Source organism: Jaculus jaculus, chromosome 1 (genome assembly GCF_020740685.1).
Source record: "Jaculus jaculus isolate mJacJac1 chromosome 1, mJacJac1.mat.Y.cur, whole genome shotgun sequence".
Taxonomy (NCBI): Eukaryota; Metazoa; Chordata; class Mammalia; order Rodentia; family Dipodidae; genus Jaculus; species Jaculus jaculus.
This window is the reverse complement of record NC_059102.1, coordinates 51,258,157-51,280,951: the sequence shown is the minus strand read 5'-3', so window position 1 is coordinate 51,280,951 and position 22,795 is coordinate 51,258,157. Positions and strand designations below refer to the sequence as shown.

Sequence of the window (22,795 nt, the reverse complement as noted above, 5' to 3'; positions counted from 1 at the left end):
ACTTTGGCTGTTATATAAAGCACTTGAAACTCACCAAGATTTTGTTTTACAAAATGTTCTTCAGAAGCACTTTTGTAAGAAACTAAAACTCATGTCCAGAAGTATACAGATACTTTTATTAATAAAGTACTATGCAGCAAATTAAAACCACACTAAGGTTCTCTTGTATCAGGTGTAAAGGTCCTAGGCTTGTTATAGTACCCAGGAAATTACTTCCTTTCATGTTTTTCTATTTGAAAAATTGTTGTATTTTTTCAAACATTTTAGGTTCTACTTAATTTAAAAGGAGGTATAGGCAGTTTCAGTTTACTTGGTAGGTAGGTAGTTATTTGTGTTGCTAGATTGAACCCAGGGACTTATGCATGCCAGGAAAAAGTTCTACCCCTGACACACAGCCTCTACATACCGTGTTGCACTGTAGGAGTTAATTTGTAATAGGAATCAAAGCCATGATCACTGACTTGATATAAACTGAAAATGAAATGTTTTAAGAATTTGTAACTGTAAGAATACAGAGGACTATATGGAGGAAAGGAATGAATTACCATGGTGGCTCATCAAAGCCTATCAAACTAATTTAGAAGCACTCCTCTTATTTTCTTAATTTTCTTTTGAGAGAGTAAAAGAGGCAGAGAGAATGGGTGCACCAGAGCCTCCAGCCACTGCAAATGAACTCCAGATGCATGTACCACCTTAAGCATCTGGCTTACATGGGTTCTGGGGAATTGAACCTGGGTTCTTTGGCTTTGCAGGCAAGCGCCTTAAATGCTGAGTAGTCTCTCCATCCCAAAGCATTCCTTTTCTAAATTTTGCCTGTCCTTGGCACCAAATACCACATCCCAAACTGACTACATTTTCTGAACTAATCTTGGTTTGAGTAATTTGACAGCAGGACTTAATTTCTAAAATAATAGGGCTTTATTCCCATCCCCAGGGAAGTGTGTGTGTGTGAGGTAAGATGTGGGAAAGCTCCAGGAGACAGTAACCATGCTTCTGAGGGCTTCTGAGTTAGAGCTGAGACAGTGCTGATGAGGGACTAGGGTAATTGAGAGATTAAGCTCTCAGTGCAACAAGAACAAGAATTACATGCAGAATACATGGAGGAAGCAGCACCAGGCAGGGATCATACATTCACAACAGCAGACATCCGCTACATTAATGGTAAATCTCAAGGTACACTTCCACAACCTTAGCTGTCAGTGAGCAGGGGTTCTTCAGCACCTCCACCTGCCATCCTGATTATAGTGACAGTCCTGGGACCTGGCCACCAGCACTGCCACCAGAAGTGCTGCCCTGTGGATTTACTTTGCATGTATCCCCTGCCTCCTACCTCCCTACCCTTGACCTCAGATTTGGGCCCCTTCGTATGAGCTTAGTTCACCAATCTTTTTGCCTAGTTGTTAGTGGTGGAGTGGGGAGGGGCCGGGAAGCCTTCTTCTTGGTGCAGGCAGGATTGAGTCTAGCAGGTCAGTCACAGCAAAAATGTCAACTCCCAAACTGGGAGCAGCTATAGGATCCTTAGCAAAGACAAGTGTTTTTCTCAAAGTGGTGAAATTTGCAACAAAGGGCTGAGATTATCTCTGTACTGTTGCACTTGCCTGGCATGCACAAGGGTCATCAGCACTGTGTGTGTGTGTGTGTGTGGGGTATATTTGTCAAAGACCCATCCTTTAAAGAACTCAAGTTCTGGAAAGTTCTCTGAAATAAAGTTGAAAGGCAGTCTTCCAATGGTGAAGACTTCCAATTAAATGAGTTCCTCATACTGAAGGGTTACAGGATCTCTTGGTGCAAACGTGAAGCCACACACGATGGTAGTTGGAAAATGGAAATGTTAGTGCTTCTTAGGCCACGGACACAACTTTTTGGATTAGACTGGCTGGATCAGGGATGTTTCCTAAGGCTTCATGGTTTCCAGACAGCACGGGCCCATGTTTCTATACCCCACTGGGTTAGGGCTGTCCCCAGAGGGGCCTGGTCTGTTTTGATGGATGAGGCTGGAGCCCAGCACGTGAGGACAGAGAGGCTCACTCAATTCACAGGACATCAAAGATTCCTAGTCTAAAGCTGTTCGAAATGCATGTTATGCATAACCTTGTACTTAGTGATACTCTGTTGCATAGCTAAGAAGGGCTAAACTGCTAAACTTCAGGGTATATTAGGCTAAGCATTTTCAAATTATGTGTATTGTAATTTTTAGTTAAAGGCTCTATACAAAACCTATTCAGAGGCTGTCATCAGGGCTTGGTGTTGGCATTAACTTTGAAAGAACTGCTCTTAGCAGACATTGGAAATAATGAGTTTCCATGGCAGTATGCCTCCTTAAGATCAGGGATCATGCCTTTATTCTCTCAGCATGTTGTTTATTTAACACACGTTACATAGAAATCCATGATTTAGCACTGGGGATGACCAGTGCTAATCCATGTCCACAAGGTGTTCAGTCCATGAGGTGGAAATACAAAATTGAATAACTTAAAAAATAAGAATTACAATGGGAGGGAACAAACAGTGCCAATAGAGAAAAGACTGCCCATGTCACACCTTAGATGCTGAAACATGAACACACAAAGCAGCAAAGGCAGCCAGGGGCAGTGCTCTACACTGGAAGATCCCGACAGGCCAAAACCTGGAGCTGGGAGAAGAGTGCTCGAGCATTAGGTAAGCAGATGATTTCACAATGAAGGACTAGCGGATGTGGGCTGTCAATTACCTGCCTTACTTTCTTGAGCAGAACAGTGGAGGACCCGCCGTTGAAATGACTTTAGACTTCAACTGCAAGGTGGAAAGAAGCTGCTGTTTGTCCAGATTATTTCCACATACTCGTGCTTCCAGAAGAAGGGCTGTTAGGCCCCGAGGGCTATATTTTGAAAGAATGGTTTACAACTCCTGAATGGCAGATCCCAGTTCTTTGTTCCCATAGCAATGTGGATCCTGCTTGGCTGACTGGCACTGGAGCTGGTCATCTTCCATTCAAAGTCTGACACTCCCTCTTACAAGCTCTATGACCTCAGACATCTCTGCTTCCTCTGTGTGTCATAGTGGTATGTTGTGAGGATCAAGACACTCAAATAGTACAGTACTAATTATTAGCATAGATTTAGCAAAAAAAAAAAAAGGGGGGGGGGAGTCATCTCATAGGCTAAAATAAGTTCTACAAAGTGGACTACTTCCAGAGAATTCACTAGACATGCATACCTTTTGTCCAGGTCCCTAGCATAAAGCCATAGTGAACTGTTGCAGTGAGCTGTGTGCAAGGAACCAAATGTTCAGTGTCAGAGCAAGTGCTCAATGACTGTCAGGTAAAAATATTACAGGTGTTTGCTAATTCTGGGGGGAAGTTACTTGTGGTAGGCAAACCAGCTGTCTATCGAAGTCCATTCTCTAACAAACTGACTTAACAAAGCAGTATGCTCAAGTAGAATTGATATTCCCCTATAACTAGGAGCAAGGATCTAGCACATAAAATAAGCAGCAGTTCCCAGCTTCCAGATGGAACTACCTTTTGTCTATTGTAGTAGCTTTGAGATCATAAGGCAGAGGCTATATGCAAAGGACAGCTAAGAGCAAGACTGAAGAAATCCAGCCCTTGGTTCATTTTCTCTGGGCTTACTATGAAATGAGTCAAAGGAATTGCTATCTGCACCCGGGTAGTTGGGGTTAAGTTACATACAATCAGTACATAAAAAGGTTGTTTGTTGTTTTTTCCTTAGCTAGTTAAAGAAAAACTAATAATAGCCCAGAATGGTTGCACATCTTTAACAACAACACTTGGGAGGCTGAGGAAGGATGACCACAGTGAGTTCATGGCTGGCCTAGCTAGGTCAGGCCAGCCTTGACTAGAATTGAGACACTGACTCCAAACCCCAAAAAGTACTGGTGGCTACTGGGTTGGGTGTTCTCATTGCCCTGTGGTTGGTTCCCTTCAGATCTACAGCATCATAGGGGTAAAATTATAAAATGGGACAGCATTCTTCAAATTGAATTTTTATTAGAATACTAACAAATGCAGATAAAAAATGCACACAGTAAAAGGAAAACACTTAGAAATGCTACTACAGATTAGTCATGTTAGTCAGGAAAAAAATTCTTCAGTGTACACAAAATGTAAACATCTGCTGTGGGATTCCCCACAGGTGGGCACAGTCCACAAGGACTTATTTGGACCAAAAAATATGCCTTGAATTTCCAGCATAGGCTCTAACATCTGCAAACTTTTCACACTGGAATTTAAAGTTGCTAGTACATACAAAATTTTATATGCAGAAAACTAAACGGCTCCCAATCAAGGCAACTTGAACAGCAACCGGGACATGTGGGAACAGAATAAAGGAGCGAATCAGCTCCCAAAGAGCTGCCGCTGCTCAGTGTGCCGGCTGTACTGACATTTACCTGGGAAGATTACAAAAATAAACAGTCTGTGAAAACCCTTCCGCGCCACAGCCAGGAGAGGAAGAATTTCTTGTCAAGTGCTCTAGAAAGAGTTCAGTCCCTTGATCTCCTGGAGAGCAGACTAAGAAGAGGCCCTTTTCTGTTCAGAAAATGGGGACTCGTAAACCTCCATGGGTGGACAGGTGCAAACCAGGTGCTGATCTCCATAGATGTCATCAATCCGAGCGATGGCTGGCCAGAATTTGTTCTCTGCTTTCACGAAAGGCTGGGAAAGGACGAAAGAGGGAAATGCTATGGATGGGGACGGGGGCTCTGAGATTTTTCCTGGGGAAAGGAGGATGCAGTGGTATTCTTACAGCCCAAGACACCAGTAGCGCAACAAAAGCCAGTTTTAACAATTTTAACTCTGGAGCCTTGCCCCTATGCCTCTTGGAATGTGGGGTGCCTTCTTCATAGAACCAAAGGGGGCCACACTGCTCCGCCTGCAGAACTCTGTTCTTGCGAGTATCTAGACTGTGACTGGTTCTCTGACCTGAGAATAGATTCCCAAAGCCAACTTTGGCTCTGCTCCTCATCACAATTTACACTTCACAAGGCATCCCACACATGGTTTCTAGGAGGCTGCAGGAAGAGGAGCCCCTCAGGAGAGAGGCCTACCCACGTGAACACCACCCAAGTTGGCAAGTTTGTTGGAGAGGCGAACTTACAAGAGGAAAAGCTGCCACCTCTCTGGAGTATGGCCGATCCCAGTGGGAGGACGTGATGCAGGTCAGGGAGTGTGGAGACATCTGAGACAGAGACGGGTAGCAGAGGTCAGAGCAATGTGCTGTCTTCCACACTTCAACCACTGAGCCTCTGGTGGAAGCCCGCACAGAGGGAGCTACTGTTCCTTTTACATTTTGGCGACAGGAATTTTCACCATGGTGAAATATTTCAAATAGAAAAGTAAGGTAATGCTCTAATGAGTGTACTTGCTTTTAAAGCAAAACACTGCAGGTGATGCTGTCCATATGTCCCTTCTCTGTGTGTGTCTGCCCTTTGTTCTCTGTTCCAGTGATGACCAATATCCTCAATTCCTAGTTTCCTAGTCTTACTTTTTTTTTTTTTTCAAGGTAGGTTCTCTTGTTCTAGCCCAGGCTGACCTGGAATTCACTATGCAGTTTCAGGCTGGCCTCAAACTCACAGTGATCATCCTACCTTTGCCTCCGAGAGCTGGCATTAAAAGTGTGTGCCATAATGCCCAGCTGTATTTTTATATTATATACATACTAATGCATAGCATATTTGGGGTACACTTTGAAACCTATCATCACCCTATGAGGAATCTCCTCCACTAGACTCTGCATTCAAGCTAGGTGCTTGCCTTCTACTGTGTGCTGGCCCCTGAGGTGCACCTCTAGCCATGCAGTTCTGGAATCGTCTCAGCATCTTGTTTTCTGGCTTATAGCTGTCAAGACACAACCAGGGCTTCACATTATTCTCAACTATGCTCCTTCAGCATAAGAGACCTAACTAGAAACTTGGGACTCTTAACCAGATAGGAAAGTATCATGCTTTGTAAGAGGTGAGGGTAATGCCTGTCTTTTCTCCAATATGGGTCATAAACATCACAAAAACATTCAGGCTGAATCAAATTATCAGCCCAGTTGTTGTGAGGCCATGGTTCTAGTACAAGAACTTGTGTTTATATAGCTGTGGGGAATTCCACTGGTGCCATCATCTAAGTACAGCATATCACACAGGGAGAATGATGATCTTTGGCAACCAACTGCATAGAGAGGGAGTTTATAGCTTTCACGATCATAGTATACCTGATTAACCACTGTTGTGTCATTCAAGCTGATTTAGACTGCTGAAAAATAATCACAGCTTCTCAGAATTGTCTCATTCTAGACAAGAATTTTACTTTCTGATGAGAATATAGGAATGGCCAGCATACTGTCCAGGCATCACCTTCTATTCTATGGGATGTTTTGAATACACTACCAGTACCTCACCTTCAGTGGGTTGACCCTAGGGTCAATGCGGCCTTCCTCTATGTCAGCAATTTCCTGTCGGATGCTGATCATGGCGTCACAGAATCTATCCAGCTCTGCTTTATCTTCTGACTCAGTAGGCTCAATCATGAGAGTACCTGCCACAGGCCAGGACATGGTAGGGGCATGAAATCCTGCAAAGGGAATTAGAAGAACGTGCCTCACTGTCTTTGACCTCAAACTGGAAGGAAAGCCCCTCTTCAGTAATTTACCATAAGGAAAGCAGATAAATTTGCACACATATATACACACATAGATACACATATATGTATGACAGTACCACTTGCAGAAGAAAAGCTTAGACATAACCTGACATCCAACAGTGGGGGATCAGTTAAGCAAATTTTATAGAATAAACTTAAAATAAGTACGAACCATTCCAAAACTCAAATTTTAAGTTTGGTAAAAATTAAAAGATGAGAGCCAGGTGTGGTGGCACACACCTTTATTTTTACCACTCAGGAGGCAGATGTAGGAGGATTGCTGTGCGTTCAAGGCCACTCTGAGACTACATACTGAATTCCAGGTCGGCCTGGGCTACAGCAAGACCCTACCTTAAAAAAACCAAAAAAAAAAAAAAAAAAAAAAAATTCAAAAATGAGCAGTTAACGGAACATAATACCCATTTTGTAAATAAAACAAAGCAAATAAATATATATTTTTTGTTGTATTTATTTATTTGAGAGAAAGAAAGAAGCAGATAGAGAGAGTGAGGATGTAAGGGCCTCTAGCCCCTGCAAAGGAACTCCCGATTTATCCATCACCTTGGGCATCTGGCTTACATGGGTACTGAGGAACCAAACCTGGGTCCTTTGCTTTGCAAACAAGCACTTTAACCACTAAGCATTCTCTCCAGCTCATGCATGTATATTTTTATGAGGGAAAATACTTTGAAGAATATATAATTCAGTGTTAGCAGGTTATCATAATTAGAGTAGGATTTTCATTTTACTCTGTTTTAGAGTCTTGTAAGGGTCTAGTGAAGGTTTAGCCATTTGGTCTGCCTTTTAGGAAGTAGAATTTTATGGTACCATTGCCGTTTGGGTCCAGATTAGTGTTTCCCACCCCTTCGATGCCCTCCCCTCCCTCCCCATTCATCCTAGTGACTAGTCCATGAGGTGCTTGCTGGGTATGTAAGGTTATCTTGGGTAGATTCAGGTTAGGTGTTGTAGATGAGTAAGACTATGTGTCGATATTTTTTCTGTGATTGGGTAAGTTCACTGAGAATGATCTGTTCCAGGTTCAACCATTTTTCCTCAAATTTCTTTGTGTCATTTTTTCTTACTGCTATATGAAATTCCATTGTGTAGATATAGGTATAGGCCAGTGGTAATGAGACCACCCCAGCTCCTCAAAAAATAAATAAATAAATAAAATAAACCTTTCTGTACTGATCACGTTATTAAGAACCATCAAAATTTGATGAGGTGGCCGCAGATCTTACTGTCACATGAAGAAATGGGGACTTGGTCAGTATGGGAGGAACTTTTGCCTTTGTAGTGAACAGTGTAAACATACTTAAAGGTATTTCTGTGTTTTTGAAAGTTCATTTGTAAAACAAAAAACACAGGGTCAGGGGGATAGCACAATCAAGTGCTTGCCTTGTGCTGACTCTGAGGCCTGACTATCATCCCCAGAATGCGTGGAAAGCAATGCCTGTGTACTGGTGTGCACTTGTCGTGCCAGTGCTGGGGAGACAGGCAGGCAGGTTTCTGAGGCTCTCTGGCCAGCCAGTCTAGCCTAATTGGTGAGCTCTCAGCCAATGAGAGAGCCTGTCTCAAATAAATCAAAATGGAGCTCCTGAGGATGACTGAGGTTGTCCTTTGGCCTGCACATAACATGTGCGTACATACAAACATGCACACACACATCCACAAAAGCAAAGGGCACAATTTTTTCCCAGTTATTTTTTGTTTGTTCATCTGTTTCTCACTGGATGGCTGGGAACTTGTAATCTGCCTGCCTCTGCCTCCCTAGTGCTGATATTACAGGTGATCCACGGTAACTGGCAGGGAACGCAACTTCCCCCATTTCTTATGTTTCCTTGTGGTGCTTGTTTGCTTTTTGTAGTACTGGCAATTGAATCTAGGGCCTTGTACTTGCTAGTGCAGTTTTGTGCTGCCCTTTACCCCCATGCTCATTAGCTTCTAGGCATTTTAATTATAAAAACTTTCAAACATCTAGATAGACCAAAAGGACTAGCTAAGCAGTCATGTACCCTATTTATATTCCACAAATGGTAACTGCTTTATCATATCCATCCATTCATCTGACTTTTTTTTTGGTTTTTCAGGGTAGGGTCTCACTGTAGCCTGGGCTGACTTGGAATTTACTCTAGTCTCATTGTGGCCTTGAAGTCAGAGCAATCCTCCTTCCTCTGCCTCCCAAGTGCTGGGATTAAAGGCCTGAGCCACCACATCTGGCTCATCTGTCTATTTTTTTGTTTTGTTTTGTTTTTGTTTTTGTTTTTGGAGGTAGGGTCTCACTCTAGCCCAGGCTGACCTGGAATTCACTATGGAGTCTCAGGGTGGCCTTGAACTCATGGCAATCCTCCTACCTCTGCCTCCTGAGTGCTGGGATTAAAGGCGTGCACCACCATGCCCAGCTCATCTGTCATTTTTAATGTATCACCAAGTACACTGTAGTCATCAGAACACTAGAGTTCAGTGTTCACATATTTGTGCAATAAAACTTCCAGTTAAATGCATATTAACTATTTAAAGGGCTTCCCCCCCTTTTTTGTATATATTTCTATATTATGTGTGTGAGGGAGAAAGAGAATTATCATGCCAGGGCCTCCAGCCACTCCAATCAAACTCCATAAACATCACCTTATGCACGTGTGACCTTGTGTGCTTACACCACCTTATGCATCTGCCTTACGTGGGACCTGGAGAATTGAACCTGAGTCCTTAGGCTTTTCAGGCAAGCACCTTAACTGCTAAGCCTTCTCTACAGCCCTAAAATACCTGTGTCACCTAACCAGCAAGAGAGTTTTTAAAGAATTAACTGATTTTACTGCCCATTAAAATCCACCCTCACTGGGCATGGTGGTGTGGACCTTTATACCCAGCACTGGGGAGGCCGAGGTGGGAGGAGTGATGAGAGTTTGAGGCTACCCTGAGGCTACATAATGAATCCCAGGTGTGGTGGTTTGATGGAGATTTGGGAATTAACACCTCCTGGAGGGAGTGTATCACTGGGGGCAGGCTTGTGGGTATTATAGCCAGCTTCCCCTTGCCAGTGTTTGGCACAGTCTCCTGTTGCTATTGTCCACCTTATGTTGGCCAGGGGGTGATGTCCACCCTCTGCTCATGCCATTGTTTTTTCCTGCTGTCGTGGAGCTTTCCCTCGAGCCTGGAAGCCAAAATAAACCTCTTTTTCCTAGAAGCTGCTCTTGGTTGGGTGATTTCTACCAGCAATGCAAACCTGACTGCAACATCAGGTAAGCCTGGGCTAGAGCAAGACCCTGCCTCCAAAACCCAAAATAATAATATTTTTAAAAATCTTCCCTCAATTTATTATGTGAGCAAATTCAATACAACATATTTTGCTTTAGTGGCTCTATAACTGGGACCATCCAAGGAGCTGGTCTAGAAACAGATACCTAGATTTGGACCCTGACACAGGAAGCCCAGGGCCTGAGTCTTAAAAATGAAAAAAATTCCTGGAAGATATGGATAGTTTAGATGTCTGTCCTAACAGAGTCTACTTCAAAGTCTGAAAACACTCCTACATAGTGTTAACTATATAGGATTATACAGTTAACTGTACAGTTATAATTATATTGTTAACTATACAGATGACTAAGCCTTTTCCCTGAAGGTCGGGGTTCAATTAGTCTGGTTAAGACCCAAAACCTCTGTTATCAATTTCACTGTTCTGTGTATAATAGCTATTTGTGTAATCTTATTTATTAGCACATATGTGCTGATTGTCACTTATGCACCTGAATTATTCCAGGCTTTGGGCAAGTGTGGAAATCCTTCCAGCAAACACCAAAATAGTGCTGAGGTCAGGTGATAAGAATTTGACTTGGAAATGGGTGGTGACTTCAGTTATCATTCCCAGCCCTTCTTCTCTCTATAAATGGGTGACATTTAGGTGCATGATGGAATAAAGCACCTGATAACTGCAAGTCAAGACCTCAAAGGGCTGCTGTTACTCAGCCCCTGGCTGGGAGGTTAAGTGAAAAGAAAGGAAGGAGTTCTTCCTGCTAGAAGGAGACTGAGGACAGATAGTTAATTTCATTATGAACACTTTTCTCTGGCTTTCCCACTTATTGTATATAATTGCACAATAAGAACCTTCAAAGAGGAGTGAGTCACAAGTAGGAGTTCTATTATGATGCAGCAGTAACACTATAACATTAAAAGTTCACATTTTGCTTTCAAACAAGTCATAAAATTCACACTACCCCCACGTGTACTCACCTTAGCATATCTGAGATTTGAGGGATCCTTGACATTCTTCATAATGTCACCATTATTTTGATAATGGCTATGTTAAATTAGTCCTTTTGAGTATACAGACAAGGAGCTCATGCCTTTCAAAGGGCTACAGAGAATGGTGTATACTCCTTGTGCAAAACACACCTGTCACTTCATCTTTGGAGCAGCTGAAACAGCTACAGCATACCCAGGTTAGTGGCCATAAACCTCAGTGCCGCCTGTCATACTTACCCAGGTTGCTTGCTGTACTTCTCTACCTGTGGTAGTTTAAATAAATGGCCCCTAATACATTCAGGATGTTATTACAGTCTGTAATTTAGCCCTGCAGCCGCCTTGCTGGAGGAGGCGTCACTGGGAGGATAACAGGGTCCAGCTGTAAGGTGTGCGGGTGGATGTGGAATTCCAGTCTATAAAGATCCGCAGAGTTCTGCCTGGAGTCAAGTGTGTGCTTGCTTGTGGTGGCTTGTTGCTTTGGACTCTCGTTCTGCCTGGACCTTTCTTTCCCTCTATCTTCAATAAGCATCCCTTCCTCCATAACTGTGCCTGGTTTGGAAGTTCATCTCCGTGAACCTGAAGCTGTCTACAGCTCCATTCTACCAGCTTACTTTCCACAAAGGGTGTGGGAGGCACAGGAGCAGAGCAAGAACTGGTCAGAAACACAGGCAAAAACCAGCCGTGCTTTGCATTTGGGAGTTAAGATGTAAAGACTTCTTAACTACGATGGGCTATTCAGACAAGATGCATGCTTTGGCATCTTTTGAAGATCTAGTGTAATCATGAAAGAAAGCTTTTTATTTTCACTATAATTTTAAGGGTTATTAGTAAGCAAAGCTCCCCATTTATCCCATACATCAGCTGACCGTGGCACGTGTATACTCCTTTAGTGCTTGAAGGAGGTGGCCCAGGCCCACAGGAATAACTGCATGAATGTCAAAGGCCGCTTACCATAATCCTGGAGCCTCTTGGCGACATCCACGGCCTCAATATTTGCAGACTTTTTGAAGGGTCTTGTGTCCAAAATGAATTCATGAGCCACATAGCCTGTTCAGGAAAGTTGTTTCAGCGCCACATGAACATGAGCTTGTTTCACTGAACAAACAACTGAACAGTTCAGCTCCTTATGTATATCCTTATGGACCAAGAGGCTAAGAGCTCCTACTAAGGTTATAGCTAGCAATAAAGACTTCACTTATTCTCATTATACATGTGTCTGATATCAATCCACTGCACACCCGTGAGCCTGGCAATGGCTGTTAGAAGTTGGGAGGCATTACTGGAAAATTCAACAGGAGTTGTGTGTAGTTTAGATTATTTGTATTCTAAGAGCCTAAATTCTACTTGCAATAATTAAATATAATCCTCCCATACACATAATTTCTAGATCCACTGATGCATTTTGGCAACTTTGCTTTCAATATCTGGTCATCTGTGAATGTATGCTAAACATCCTTCCATCCACATGACACATAGACTCTTCAAAGGAACTTCTGAGGTTTTTGAAAAATTATTGTTTTTGAGAGAGAGAGAAGCAGAGGGGGTGGGGGAGGGACAGAGAGAGGAGAGAATGGGTGCATCAGGGTGGGAGATTCCCATAATCTGTGGTTTCCAACTGATGAGTTTCTTCTGGGCAAAGTTTCTACTAATAAGACATTCAGCCTCACACCTTTAGTGCCAGCACTTGGGAGGCAGAGGTAGAGGGATTGCCATGAATTCAAGGCCACCCTAAGACTACATAGTAAATTCCACGTCAGCCTGGGCCAGACACCCTACCTCAAAAAACTGAAAAAAAAAAAAAAGAAAAAGACATTCATGTATGGCTGGGGTGAGGAGATGGCTCTGTATGTAAAGTACTTGCTATACAAACATGAAAATCTGAGTTCAACCCTCAGCTCTCAAGAAGTGCTGAGGAGATGGTTCAGTAGATAAAGCACTTGCCACCCAAGTATGAGCGCCTCAGTTCAAAGCCCCAGAACCCATGTAAAAGCTGGAAGCTATGGTGGCTTCCATAATCCCAGCATGCCTATGGCCAGAAGGGAGGCAGAGAAGGAAAATTTCCAGAAACTTGTGAATCACTTAGCCTGGTGAATAGAGTGATTAACAAGAGATTTTTACCTAAATGAGGTAGGCAGCAACCTACATCCTAAAGTTGTCCTGTGATACAAACACAAACCACAGCATGCAAAGACCTCCTCTCCCATGCACACACACACACACACACGGTGGGTGTGGTGGTACACACTTGTAATTCTGGCACTGGGCAGGTGGAGGAAGATGGACCCTTGGAAGTTGGTAGCCAACCAGTTTCGCCTGTTTGGTGAATTCCAGGTCAGTAAGGGGCCATATATTGAAAAAGGTGGATAGCATCTGAAGTTTAACCCCTGGGATTGTTCTCTGGCCTCCACACACATCCATGTGCACCCCCATGAAGATGCATATACACACAGACATCAATGAACTCCTCCACAGCCTGCTTTTCTCTCAGACAACAGTGAACCCACTGACAGGGACAGCAGAAGTAACCTCTCGAGCTGGTAAAGAACAGCTCCCATTACAATGGCCCCTGAAGATATCTGCTAACTACTTCTCTTATGATGAATAAACAGGAATGGATTGCTTTTGTTTGAAACTAAAAGAGTCTGAGAATTGGGCTGGAGAGATGGCTTAGCGGTTAAGCGCTTGCCTGTGAAGCCTAAGGACCCTGGTTCGAGGCTTGGTTCCCCAGGTCCCACGTTAGCCAGATGCACAAGGGGGCGCACGCATCTGGAGTTCGTTTGCAGAGGCTGGAAGCCCTGGTGCACCCATTCTCTCTCTCTCCCTCTGTCTCTCTGTGTCAGTCGCTGTCAAATAAATAAATAATTTTAAAAAAATTAAAAAAAAAGAGTCTGAGAATTAAGATATGTTAAACCACCTTTTTTCTTTATTTTTTGAGGTAGGGTCTCACTCCAGCTTAGGCTGGCCTGGAATTCACTATGTAGTCTCAGGGTGGCCTCGAACTCAAGGCGATCCTCCTACCACTGCCTCCCAAGTGCTGGGATTAAATGAGTACATCACCACACCCAGGTAAACCACCTATTTTAAAATATGTTTAATTTTGCTTATATGATAAAAGATTGGCTAATCAAAATATAAAACAGAAAATGTAAAGTATACAGAACAAAACAGCCATAACCTTGAAAATATCTGTATGAGACAAAATACAATATAATAAAATTAATATTTTACTTTGAAAGAATAAAATATGCTCTCTGACAAGGATAGAGGAGTTGATTAAGAATATGATTCATATGAAGAAGCTTCTATTCATGGGCAGGTAAATTAAGGGGGAAAAGTGACAAAAGTAACCATTAGAAAATCGTAAGTGTGCTTGAGACCTTATCAACTAATAATTTCAGGATTCCTCTAGCGTCCAGTGTCAACCTCTGCCCTTTTCTCCTCTGAGCCTCTGGTCGCCACCCTGAGTATGTGACCATGACAGGAAAAAGACAGCTATGGAAGCTTATTGCTCTGAAGGGCATGCAGACAGCCAGGCGCAGATGAGGTGTATGCCAGCAGGAGAGGAGTTACTCATTGACGGGCCTAGAGAACTTTCCAAGCAGAGGCTCAGTGGTAACAGCTGAAACCTATCTAGCCACGTCCAGTCCAGCACTGCCAATACCAAGACTTCATCTGCAGGCGCCCCCACCACAGCCAGTGGCTAGGGAAGAGTTCCTCTTTACTTTCAGATGTTTTTTTATAAATCAATGGATACTGTCACATTCACATGCTAACTTGGGGGATTCCATCATCTCTCTCTCTCTCTCTCTCTCTCTCTCTCTCTATCTCACTTCTTGAGCCCCTGAAGGGATGAAATTTAAACTTGGTGGCTGTCAGAGGCCAGATTCCAAGATTCACATCTTATTTCCATCTTTCAGGAGAAAGCTGTTTAGGACCTGCTGTGGCATTTAGTAAACTGGGGCAATCTAAAGTGGAAGTTACATAAATTGATCAGTGCAGCTGTTTTCTCTGGGCCTGATCAGGATTATGGCCCAGCATGAAAAGATACTTAATCCAAGAAGCACAAGAGAGAAGAGTGATATAATGGAAAAGCAAAGTGTCCTGTCTCTAAGTTGGAACTACCTCCCACCATGTCTTCTGAGGATGGAAACACAGGGCTGTGCTGATGGCATCCTCCTCCAGAGCAGAGACTGCCGCTTTACCCAGCATGATCTCAGATGCTGAGCAGGAACACTAGACTGACTAAGGATTTTGTAAAGCTTGGGTAGGCAATAAAAACTCCTTCAAGCTCCTCTGTGGCAACCCAGGCACCATGACTAACAGAAAAAAAACTTCTGGCTGTTCCCCTGAGGATGAGCCCCTAGGTTCAGCAGGGCCATATGGGTATATGGGTCTTTCTTTGAGGCCACTGCCCACTCACAAAACAAGGGATACCTGGAAACCTCTTTAGGGACAGGAATTTGCAGCAGAGTTGGGTCTGCCTGAGAAACTAAGACATTAATAGAACACTGGTATACTGACAAAGTCCTGCTGATGTTCCCATTCACATCACATGGCCAACAGAGCTGCCTACAAGGTAAGACTCATGAAGTTTGAAAAATTCTTCCTTTAGGGCTGAAAAAGATGACTCAGTGGTTAAGATGCGTGCCTACAAAGCCCAACGGCCCAGGTTTGATTCCCTAGTACCCATGTAAGCCAAAGGCACTTGGTAGTGCATGCATCTGGAGTTTGTTTACAGAGGCTAGAGGCCCTGGCATGCCCATTTTCTCCCTTGCCCTCTCTCAAATATTTTTTTTTAATATAAAACTTCTTGCTTTAGTTGGGCATGGTGGTGCACACCTATAATCCCAGTACTCAGGAGGCAGAGGTAGGAGGATCACTATGATGAGTTCAAGGCCAGCGTGAGTAATAGTGAATTCTAGGTTAGCCTGGGCTAGAGTGAGACCCTACCTTGAAAAAAAATTGAGGGGATGGGGTGGTCTGGAGAGATGGCTCTTGCCAGCAAAGCCAGAGGACCCAAGTTTGATTCCCAGGTACCCACATAAAGCCAGGCACACAAGGTACCACATGCATCTGGAGTTCATTTGCAATGAAAAAGGCTCTGGCACACCTATTTACCACCTTATCTCTCTCTCTTTCTCTTAAAAAATAAAAATAAATGAATAAAATATTTTTTTAAATCTTCCTTTAAAAATATGTTATTTCAGGGGTCTGAAGAAATGGCTAAGTGGTTAAAGACACTTGCTTTCAAAGCCTGATGGCCCAGGTTCAATTCACCAGTACCCACATAAAGCCAGAGGCATGAAGTAGCACATGCATCTACAGTTTGTTTGCAGTGGCAGGAGGCCCCTGGTGTCCCTGTTCTCTCTTGCTGTATGTCACCCTCTATATCTCTGTCTCCTGCTCTCTCAAATAAGTAAAATAAGATAAATTTATCATTACAGGTCTGGAGAGATGGCTCAGTGGTGTAGAGTACTTCTTTGCAAGGATGAGGGCCTGTGGAGGCCTGAGAGACTGCTGGACTTTGATTCCCAGGGCTCACATAAACAGATGGATGTAGCTACAAACATCTGTAACCCCAGTTCTATAGGGAAACAGAGATCCAAGAATCACTGAAACTTGCCAAAAATAAAAAAGAAGAAGAAGAAGAGGAGGAGGAGGGAAGGCAAGTTCTGGGATCAGTAAGAGACTCTGGCTCAAACATGGTTAGGTAGAGGAGCAATGAAGGAGGACACCTACATTCTGCTCCAGCACTGTAGGCAAATACATGGTACACACATGGGCACATACATGTACATTGGCCACACACACCACACCATATCAGACACACACAAAAATATATAGTTTATATAAATACAGTATATACAATTATAGTTGGTTGAGAAGGCACATCCCTATAATCCCAGCACTGGGAAAGGCTAAGGCAGGCAGATCACAAGTTTGAGGCCAGCCTGAGTTATATACTGAAACCCTGTCTCAAAATCCCCAAACAACAAAAATAACCACCAACAAAAAAAATCATCTTACCTGAGAAAATTCCTTTCTTCCCTCATCCCAACAGAATGAATACTATTATTGTTTTCCTATCCAATTTTTCCCTGTCACTTTCTTGCTTTAGAAAACCATTACCAAGCTGGTGAGATGGCCTAGCAGTTAAGGCCTGCTCAAGCCAAAGGACCCAGGTTTGATTCCCCAGGACCCACATAAGCCAGATGCACAAGGAGCCACATACATCTGGAGTTTGTTTGCAGTGGCTGGAGGCCCTGGCACACCCATTCTCTATCTGCTTGTTTGAGTCTTTCCCTCTCTTTCTTTCTTTCTTTCCTTCCTTCCTTTTCTTTCTTTCTTCCTTCCTTTCTTTCTCTTTCTCTCCCTTTCATAAGTAAAAGTAAAATATTTAAAAAACCTTTGCCCTGAAAAGTTTAGTTGATACTTAAATCTCTCAAAGACAGAGCCCCCAAAGGCAGGCCTGGAGTTCATTAAAAGAATTGCTTCATAGGCATCCATAACTCCGAGGTTGGAATTAGAGCTGGTAACCATGATAAACATGAATCACAGTCTAACAGTGCTGTTGGACATTTGAAAATACAATGTGATGACTGGGAACAGTTCTATTTTGGGCCCTGAGGTACAACAGTGCTTGTTTGTCAGGGCCCAAAAATATGAAGTCGCAAATTGTATAATGAATGTGTTTATCAGACCAACATGAGACAATTTTTGGTTTCACTGACTTTGGGACTGAGTAATAAAGTCTACAACCACCAATCTAGTTTTGCTTAGGATGAAACATACTACTTGTTATTTATTTCTGGGTAAAATGTTAAAGCTAATGGAAATTTCATCCATCTTTTTTTTACTGTACATTCCCCAGGAGGGAGGCAGTACCTTCTTATGTGGAGGCCACCACAAAAATGCTATGTATATGGTAACTCTGAACTCTCCTGGGCTGCCTCTCCCCTCCCTGCACCCCACTCAATGCACATACACTATTCTTTTTAAAAAATTAAACTCTGCATTGCACAACTCTGAACAAATTAAAAATTACTGAATCACACATTTTAAATAGGTATATTGCGTAGTATGATGTATAAATTCTATCTCAATAAATCTGTCAAAAATTACATAAAGTTTAAAATATAAATCATCAAGGACTGTGGCTACAGCACAACTCCTAGACCATCACTGGAAAAGAAAAAGAATTAAATAAAAATTAAGCAATATTGAGATAATTTCTCTTCTATGACCAACCTAAGGAAATAATCAGAAATTTTTTTTGTGTGTGTTTTTTTAAGGTAGGGTCTCACTCTAGCCTAGGCTGACTTGGAATTCACTATGTGGTCTCAGGCTGTTTTGTTTTAAAGAAAAAAAAAAATCATCTGAGTGGACAGGCATAGCGGCTCCCATGGAAAATCCCAGCACTCAGGAGGCAGAGGTAGGAGGATCATTGTGAGTTCGAGGCCAGTCTATAACTACAGAGTGAGTTCCAGGTCAGCCTGGGCTAGAAGAGAGAGAGTGTAGCTTGGAAAAAAACAAACAAAAAAACCAACAACAACAAAAAGAAAGTTCAGAACAGCCCAGGCTATTAAGTGAGCCTTTACCTCAAAAATAAAATTGATAAAATATGTACTTTAAGTTAAAGATTCTCATTGCAGCATTGTTACAAATGCAAACAATGAAGAAGATTCTAGAATGATAGGACATCTATGTTGACAGGGAGTCAGTGTCAGTGTTAAAGAATGCTTAATAACATGAGAACATGCTCTTGAGATAAGAGACGAAAACTGCATTTGGCACATGATCTTAATTGTATAAAAGATGAGAAGGGAGCTGGGGAGATGGCTTAGCGGTTAAGATGCTTGCCTGAGAAGCCTAAGGACCCAGGTTCAATTCTCCAGGACCCACGTAAGCCAGATACACACAATAGTGCATGCATGTGGAGTTTGCAGTGGCTGGAGGCCCTGGTGCAACTATTCTATCTGCCTCTTTCTCTCTCCTCTCTCTCTCTCCAATAAATAAATAAAATATTTTTTAAAAAATAAGAAAAACATGGAAAGGAGTGGAGCAAAATGCAAATAGTTGGCTATGACACTTTTATCTATGCATTTATTATGCATACAGTGTGTGTGTGTGTGTGTGTGTGTGTGTGTGTGTGTGTGTGTATGCCAGAGGGCGATGTCAGGATGTCAAGGTGTCTTCCTCAACTGCTCTCCATCCTCTTTTTTTCAGACAGGTCTCTCACTGAACCCAGAGTTCACAGATTCGACTGGACTAGCTAGCCAGCAAGCCCCAGGAATTCTCCTGTCTCTGCCTCCCTGGTGCTGGGTAGCACTGGGCAGTCCCACACCAGCAGATTTTTATGCAGGTCCCGGTGTTGGGACGGCAGGTGTGGACTAATTTTTTTTTTTTTTTTTTGAGGTAAGGTCTCATTCTAGCTCAGGCTGACCTGTAATTCACTATGTAATCTCACAGTGGCCACAAACTCATGGCAATTCTTCTATGTCTGCCTCTCAAGTGCTGGGATTAAATATGTGCACCGCCACACCTGGCTTGGACTACATTTTATTATTGTGTGTACTGCGGCTCAAACTCATGCTTGGCAAAAAGCATTTTCTGACTGAGACATCTCCCTAGTTCCCTTTCTATTTTTCCAAATTTTCTTTTTTTAACTTTTTTAAAAGTTTATTTGACAGTGGCAGAGAAACAGGCAGATAGAGAGAATGAGAGAATGGGTGTGCCTGGGCCTCCAGCCATTGCGAGCGAACTCCAGACTCGTGCGGCCCCTTCTGCATCTGGCTAACGTGGGTCCTGGGGAATCGAGCCTCAAACTCTGGTCCTTAGACTTCACAGGCAAGCACTTAACCACTAAACCATCTTCTAGCCCTCAAGTTTTCTTTTTAAAAATATTTATTTGAGAAAGGGGGAGGGGGAGAGAGAATATGGGAGTGCCAGGACCTCCTTCCACCGTAAACAAACTCCATATGCATGCACCACATTGTGCGTTTGGGTTTATGTGGGTACAGGGGAATCAAACACAGGTCTTTAGGTTTTGCAAGCAAGCACCTTTGACCACTGAGTCATCTCTCCAACTTTGTTCCCAAAATTTCTGTTGAACACTATACATTTCTTATATAAACATACTAAACATTTAAGCCCATCTTTAAAGCAAATATGCAGCAAGATGGATTTCACAGCATGGGAACTATATTTGCATAATTAGTAATTCTAACATATTTTTATGCCAATTGCAGAAGCATTTCATTGCGTAGCTTGGAGACATACTCCCTACCACTTGCTTTTCTACTCTCTGGAGAGAATTCCTAACCAGGGCTTCTCATTATTTACTTCTTTTCTCTTTTTAAACTCCTTTGGGTCCATATTTATTAGGTCAGGGCAGCCTTTAAATGAGAGATCATAGGATGTAGATACAAAGTAAGCCTGGGCTGGAGGAGCCACGATCCCACGCAGAAGTTCCAGCACTCTGGTGACTGACTGCCCTCCCAGTGAGGCTCCTATCTCTTTGGAGGTCTCAGTCTGGCCCACAGCCAATGCTCCAGGAGGCCACCGGGCTTCCACTTCCACTTTTCCTGCTCAAGGTGACTGTTCCCCATCCACCTCTGTCTATTGTGGCTTCTCTCTCTTTCTTCATGGCCTAGATCTCAGAGGAGGGGGTGGGTCCTTACCATCAGGAAAGAAAAGGTTTCAGGGAGGAGGTAGAGAGTCAGAACAAAAACAGGAAGAACAAGCAGAGAGTTTTCCAGGAAGAGGCACTGTGATAAATGCCCAGGTACACAGTGCTGTCTCACCAAGTGCCCTGTGTGCCCTTTCATGGTCGCTGTCTGCTGGAAGTGTTTTGCTCTCATTGCTCGATTTTCATCTCTAAATATCTACCTGGTTCTTACTTCCATCATTTCCAGGGTGGCTTTGTTCTCCCAACCACCAGTCCTTCTATTATATAGGCCTAAAAGGCCTACCTGCAATTTCTCTTCACAGTGAACAGTAAGTATATCCAATTGGTTTTACCTGCAAGGGCATGTTCATCTCTTGCCACTGTCTCACAATGAATCCAGCTGTATCACTCCTCAGCTTGAAAACTTTTAATGGCTATGGTCTGGCTCAAGAGTTAAGGTCAGGGCTGGAGAGATGGCTTAGCGGTTAAGCGCTTGCCTGTGAAGCCTGAGGACCCCGGTTCGAAGCTCGATTCTCCAGGACCCACGTTAGCCAGATGCACAAGGGGGCGCACACATCTGGAGTGCGTTTACAGTGGCTGGAGGCCCTGGCGCGCCCATTCTCTCTATCTGCCTCTTTCTCTCTCTGTCGCTCTCAAATAAGTAAAATAAACAAACAAACAAAAAATTTAAAAAAAAAACACAGTTAAGTCCAAAGCCTTCTAAGACCTTCAAGATTTCAGGCTCACTTTCAACCTCATCTCATTGGCCCTTTCTCCTCTTTTCCCTCCTTTAACCCACCATTTTAGGCAAGCTCCTTCTGCCTGGCTTGTTCCCGTGTCTCTTCTCTGTTCAGGACAGCACCAGCTATTCCTTTAGTGCTTATCTGAAACAGCTGCCTCCAAAAGGCTCATTCCACTGTCCCACTCTGTCTCTCCCCAGTCTGAATTGCTCCATTCTTTTGGGCATCCCTACAGCACTCTAAGAGTAATCAGCTCATGGTGTTCACATATGCATTTCTCAATGGTGTGGCCCCTTGCTGAATTGAGTCTACACACACTGTGATAGTGACACTATTGAGGATATGGGAGCTGTTTTAGGAGCCCTGCACTATGGCATATGTGAAGACCTGGAATTCTACTCCTACCCCAACTACATAAAACCAGATCTACAACTTTCTTTGGCCAAAGACAGGAGGGAGGAAGGAAATATGAGTTGATACTTGCCTCTTGCACCCTTGAAAAGGACTCTGTAGTGTTTTTCTAATCGTTTAGCCATGTAGTTGGCATTTAAAATCGCAATTTCTGTGGCCTGTTTAAGGCCCTTGCTTCCCATCATCTGAAATACAAAGAAAGCGTCATCAGTCATTGACTAGGTGAGTCCAACAGTCCCCCACTGTGGACTAAACATGAATGGAACTGACACTGAACAGTGTCAGTCTCCACTAAGCCTGAAATAATTTTTGGTTTTCTCCTTTAAGTATTAATTTTCCATTTTTTAAAGTCATAAATACCAAAGCCTAAAACAGGGCAAAACTTAACTGCTGACTATTGTCTAAAGAGAAAAAGAACTTTTTTCTATTCTAAGTGTTTGCATGCTTAGTTTTTACTGTCAACTGGAGACTTCTAGGAGTCTGATGAGATCTTGGTTAGTATCGTCATTAAGTTTTTATCGTGTGTTTTCCTATTGTCCAGAGTGAAGGACATAAACATGCCTGTATTTATATTTAATATTTGCCAGGTTCAATCTTTTCTTATTCTGGTAATGAATAAGTCCTACCCTCATATAGGGGAAAAGTCACCAACAGCAAAAAAAGTTAAAATCAAGATTATATCAATTTTCCACTGGGGGTGGTGGCGCACGCCTTTAATCCCAGCACTCGGGAGGCTGAGGTAGAAGGATTACTGTGAGTTCAAGGCCACCCTGAGACTACATAGTGAATTCCAGGTCCACCTGAGCTAGAGTGACTCCCACCTCAAAAAAACAATGAAAAAAAATCAATTTTCATCACCAAGGGATGTCATATACAAGGGATGTTCAAAGCCCATCAAGTACATAACTAAATAAAACAGCAAATAAAACAATAGTGGTATCAAAATCCCAAGTAATTAGAGGACACATGTCTTCCAAGATAGAGTAAAATTTCAAACTTGACTGGAAACTTTTAAAAAATGGTGAAATGTGTATCTGTACATGAGAAGAATGGAAGCGCTCCAAGTGAGAAGAAAGACCACAGCCAAAGTGTAGTTGTCACCTGGGA

At 42.9% G+C, this 22,795-nt stretch overlaps 1 protein-coding gene across 1 annotated transcript in view; it reads right to left on the bottom strand.

Annotated features, from left to right (window-relative positions):
• Positions 1-3,971: 3,971 nt before the first annotated feature.
• Positions 3,972-22,795, bottom strand: part of Gldc (glycine decarboxylase) — a 112,003-nt gene continuing 93,179 nt past the window's right edge. The window contains exons 21-25 of the mRNA XM_045144434.1: positions 21,762-21,873; positions 11,822-11,917; positions 6,387-6,559; positions 5,097-5,177; positions 3,972-4,654 (exon numbers count right to left, since the gene is read on the bottom strand). Coding sequence (XP_045000369.1) covers positions 4,511-4,654; positions 5,097-5,177; positions 6,387-6,559; positions 11,822-11,917; positions 21,762-21,873 — 606 coding nt within the window. The 3' untranslated portion in view covers positions 3,972-4,510. The remainder of the gene's footprint in view (positions 4,655-5,096; positions 5,178-6,386; positions 6,560-11,821; positions 11,918-21,761; positions 21,874-22,795) is intronic.